The sequence below is a fragment of the Epinephelus moara genome, chromosome 14, assembly GCF_006386435.1.
Source record: "Epinephelus moara isolate mb chromosome 14, YSFRI_EMoa_1.0, whole genome shotgun sequence".
NCBI lineage: Eukaryota > Metazoa > Chordata > Actinopteri > Perciformes > Serranidae > Epinephelus > Epinephelus moara.
The window spans coordinates 17,073,423-17,078,525 of record NC_065519.1 but is presented as its reverse complement, the minus strand read 5'-3'; the positions used below and the strand labels follow the sequence as shown (position 1 = coordinate 17,078,525).

General features: G+C 41.5%; 1 protein-coding gene across 3 annotated transcripts in view; it reads right to left on the bottom strand.

The window, feature by feature from the left end:
* msrab (methionine sulfoxide reductase Ab) overlaps positions 1–4,107 on the bottom strand; it is a 46,843-nt gene extending 42,736 nt beyond the window's left edge. The window contains exon 1 of one of the 3 annotated variants that reach the window (XM_050061227.1): positions 4,034–4,107. Coding sequence is in view for 2 of the 3 variants with exons in the window: in XM_050061224.1 (XP_049917181.1) it covers positions 2,069–2,402 (334 nt within the window). In the remaining variant the exon portion in view is untranslated. Of the gene's footprint in view, positions 1–2,068; positions 2,418–3,585; positions 3,629–4,033 lie in introns of those variants that run through there. The other 2 variants (XM_050061226.1, XM_050061224.1) reach the window with 2 other exon arrangements.
* Positions 4,108–5,103: the final 996 nt, after the last annotated feature.

The window sequence follows — 5,103 nt, the reverse complement described above, 5'->3', positions numbered from 1 at the left end:
TTCATCGCGTGGCTCTTATCGCCTGAAACGCGTCGCCCGAAGCGACATCGCGTGTCATCGCGTCATTTACATTGATTTTGAATGGAAACTTGTGGCGTTCATCGCGTCCATCGCGTTTGGTGTGAACGCACAGTAAGTGTGCCAAAAAGTTGGCTCGAGGCCACAGAAACACAGGACTGTTCTCCACTGGCCGAGCCAAAATCCAGATCTCAATCAAGGAAAATTTTCTCATGTCAAGGACTCCCTGTTAAAAACCACACACACAAATTTGAATAAGGTTTTGGCCATGGACCCTGTAAATAATGAACATTAAATTTTGCCCCTTTTGTTGTGTGTCTTTTCTGCAGAAAGGAAAGCCACGTCCAGCTCTAACTCAGTTTATACCTAATACACAATTTGCTAAAGAAAGCAGGGGTAGTCGCCTTCAACCCATGATACCATAGGGGAGAGCAGGGCACAACCTAACACATTTTAGTTTTGGCTCGATGTCATTAAAACTGTTTGTGATTATTATTTTTTGTTTTGTTTTATTCTAACATGCACATCTCCGCTACAAATGATCTGTTGCTGTTTTTTCTAGAACTTACCTTTCTTCTACAATTGCACCGAGAAGTGGTGGAAATTAAATGTCACAATGTACCCCATGGGTGGGGTTTTATGTAGCAGGCAGAGGGTTAGTTGTGTGTTCAACACAATTTATTCATCACAGTTTTATCTATATGCTATAGACTGATACTGTTTATAGATCTATATCTGATAGCGATCCAAACATCCTTATCTAACCACCAATGCTTCATGAATGGAAAGATGTATGGATATAATATAATGTTTATCTTTTCATCTGATATGGATATAGATACCTATCTCTCCATCTACATCTGGGGAAGGATATGCATCCATACATCTGTTAGTCTATCATCGATATTTAACGTTTGGACAGATAGATGTACATTCGTTGGGTAAACTAGATCCACATGTCAAAATATGAGGATTGAATGTATGACTATTGACAAGATTGTGAAACTGTGCCAATAAGATACCTGACAAATTAAAAATACAAAGCTTATGTCATTAAATTAAGGACATTAGTTCAAACTGAACACAAGTTTGATGTGCAAAAATAGAGAGAATGTACTAGAGGAGTCTTAGCTGTAACAACATGTTACAACAAACCCTGCCCGGTGGAGATTTAATCAAGCATCTAAGACTTAATGGGGGTTGTTTGCATAGTTCAAAATGGTGCTGTTTTAGGCAACAAGGCAGTTGTTTAGATAATATCTGGTTGGATTTCTGGTTCAGTGACTTACATAGACGGCTCATTAATCAAAAAACAAGCACGAATGTCAGCCGAAAACGCTTGTTTTTACTGAACTCCACCGAAACTCGTCCAATCTCTGTGAACTTTTGCAGGTCACTGTTTGGCACTATTGTGGTCAACTGGCCAGAAGCACGAAAAGATCGACCCTTTGTAACCACTTAAAAAGTCCACGTTAAAATGTACCCGTGTACGGAGGGTCCCCGCGCTCCCCTACAGAATCTGGTCGGCCTAAAAGCCAATGCACGTGATTGGCTGCATGCAATCAAGGTTCAAAGGTTTTTTATTCAGTGTCATTTTACAACAGAGGCTTGCACAATAAAATGCGAGTTGTAGTCGCTTAGTTCTATAAACACATAGACACCCACTCACCACACACACACAAAAACATAACATCTATATTTAAATTAAAATAAAACAAAATACTACATGTCTATGTATGTCTAGGCTACACATAGAAAGTGTGTGCATTAAGTTCAATATGGTGTAATGTCTTTTTGCTTTATTAAAATACCTCTGCCTTAATGAACTCACTAACAACTTAAATAAAACCACCTAAAGTCACCCAGTTATTATATTCCTTAATAAAACAGCACGAGGCACGGTTATTATTTTTTAGGTGAACTCCTCTGAGGTCACCTGCGTCCGTTTATGGCGCAACTCGAGCACGTGGACACTTTCCCGGGTGTCACCTCAGGACAGCTGGACAGCCCCCATCATTCTGGATACAACTTGTCACTGTGTGTTATTTACCTGCCACGACCATTTTGTCCTCTCTCCCCTTCAGAGCGCGGTCTCTGCTCGGCATCTGAGTCTTATCTGCCATTGTGTCAGCGGCGGCAGCGAGTGAGACCCAAACTACAAGGAACCAAAGTGTGTGTGATGGAGTTTGGGAGAACAACTGTAAATATGACAGGCTCTTCCGGGGTGCCTCCATAGCGCCACGCCGGCTGCTGCGTTTCCACGGCGGTGGATGGAGGAACAGAGAGGAGGGAGGAGGAAAGGAGGGGTGGAGAGAGAAGAGACGGCGGCGAAAACGCCACCAGTATGAATATTCATCGTGCGTGGGCACCGTCGTGCACTGCATATTAACTAATCAAGGGGTTAATATGACTTTGGCACAAAAGCCTACACTGCACCGTGTGCGGGAACGAAATTAAATTTAAATAAATATCCACGCCGTTCCGCATGCAAATGAGCTCGCGCCAATTATCAGCTCTCATTCGGTGGGAGGTGCTTGTGGTGGATCAGGTTGGAGTATGGATGTATGGATGGATACATCATCTCCCTTTGTGGTTGGTTTTGCATCAAGGAATGCGGGTTAATCCTGATGAGTAAGAGCTTCAAGAGTCCACTGTTAATGGCCTACAGAATGGCTCAACCCCTGCATCCACATACACGTTAGAAAGCACCTGTTAAGATAACATATAATGTGTGTGGACATGTCTGTGTGTAGAAGGTTACTAACTGTCAGGACTGACTAGATGATCCTCTTTTAGAATATCACTATGGCCCCCGTTACACCTGGCATCAACATGCGTTTCTTGCGATCGGATTGCAATCGGATAGCGCTTGACCACATACATTTAAACCTGGTATTAATATGCGTCTCTGGTGTCCACAACCAGATGCCTTTGCTATCCAATCTTCTTCTTCTGCAAACATTTCCAGCAGCAGACTACAACGTCTTATCCTGTGCGCCACAATAACAACAACAACAACAACAACAACAACAACAACAGCACTTTTGTCGGACCAAAAACCACAAAAACAATGGAGCAACACCAATTTATGCATTTTTGCACCTCCTCGCTACTCCACGTCTGCCCACGAGACATTTTCTAACTTTTTCTTTTCTTTTCTTTTTTTTTTTTTTTTTTACCTTTGCTTCTCCTGGTTCGCACTGTTAGCTTTGTTTTTTTTTCTTCCCAAAATGCAATGCGCTCTACGTCATCTTTGGTCCACTTCCTCTCTTTGGTTCCCTGGATAGTCCGTTTGCATTTCCCACTGTAAGCGAACCACACCAGGGTTCACTTGCAAGTGAACCAAGACCCCCAGTTTTCAAGCGGACCAAGGTTCGCTGGTTTGAACTATCCATGGAAGTGGACCAGGATTCGATTAAAGCGGACCAAATAGCGCTAGTGTGAATGCGTCCTAAGAGGTGTTCGGTTTCAGGAGCAAGTCAAACAATGCCGACTTCAAAAAATTCAAAAAGAGGCTTTTCCACCCTGACCAAAATACAATTCTCTGATAAAACAATGAATACTTACTGTGACCATGTTTAAAGATATTAATCATTGTGCAACATATCGTCAATCAGCAGCTTCACTTCAAAAGAATCTGTATAAGGAAATGTCTGGATAAATGCACACGTAATGACAGTGAGAAGAAGACTGACTGAATGTGGAAAAACTGAGAAATATTGTTAAAACTGCACTTATTTTTCTTAAGATATGTCAGGCTGTTGGTCTGTTTTGTAAAGGATGAACGTCTACAGAATGTACTTGCAATTCTTTACACCAAAAAGGGGCAAATATCAGAGCTGATGGTACTTATAGGTTATAGTGTGATGGTTTTATTGGTCTGGCCCATCTGAGATCAAATTGGGCTGTATGTTGCCCATGTACTAAAATGAGTTTGTCATCCCTGCTATAGACCCTTTTAGGGCTAATGTCACAATGAAGTCATTTTATTAGCTGGAGGCAAAACACAACTCACCACCACAGGGCTGTAGGCTACATAGGAGTCTTAAAATGTCGTCTTGTTGTGTTATTGGGAGCCAGAATAGAAGGAGTCATGACTCAAAACTTTATCACATACCAGCTGCCACTGCCCGTCAACAAAAACAAAGATAACTATGGTTAAATGTGATAAGGCAAAAGGACTGGACGGAGGCGATAATCAAAAATGCTCACATGTGCAGCGCACACTTCATAGCAGGTTACTGAAATAGTATTTACTGTTGTAGAGATGAATAACATTATGTGTATTAAGGGTTATTATGCCAATGTCACGTTGTATCTTAGCGGGTCTTTGTCATCATGTGTAGTTGCCCTTTTTGCACTTTATATGCTTCACTTCTAGCTAACATACTTTTTGGCTTTTCTCTGTAGTAATCCTATTTTGTGTCTTATATTGCTTGTTTTAGAGCCTTACATTTTTATTCTTGCCAACCATCATAGCATAGTGTTCACTTATTTCTTCTCAAAATATTATTAGTTATGTAATTAATGTCATTCGACAGGAAACCCCAAAAGAGGGATGACCTCTAGCTCTCCTGTGCGCCCAATGTAGACTAAGTCCTTGGCATTGGCCTGGGATCGAGTCCAACCCGTGGCCCTTTGTTGTGTATGATCCCCTCTCTTGCAAATTGCAGCTTTTTTTCAAGTACAGTCCCCTTAGTACTTTAAAGGTTATTTACCATCCTTTGGTTTTAGTATCATTAAGCATTCACTCGTTTTAAGTAAACATGATTTGACTTATATTGATATGGTAGAAGTATTATCTTTGTTTAATGGGAGGAAAGTTTGGCACATCAAATCACGGTTGAACAGAGGAGGCCCGAGACTGGAGCCTTGGGGAACTCCGACCTGTTTTTGCTCACTCAGATGCATAACTGCCTGTTGACACAAAGTTGTTTCTGTTCTATAGACATGACTGGTTTAGAGCTGTGCCAGAAAGTCTTATAGAAGTTTCCAGATAGATCAGGCAGTCTTGAAACTTGTGTAAGACTTTCTGGCACAACAATATACTGTTGTTGTACCAGGGAGCCTCTGCGATATCCTGCT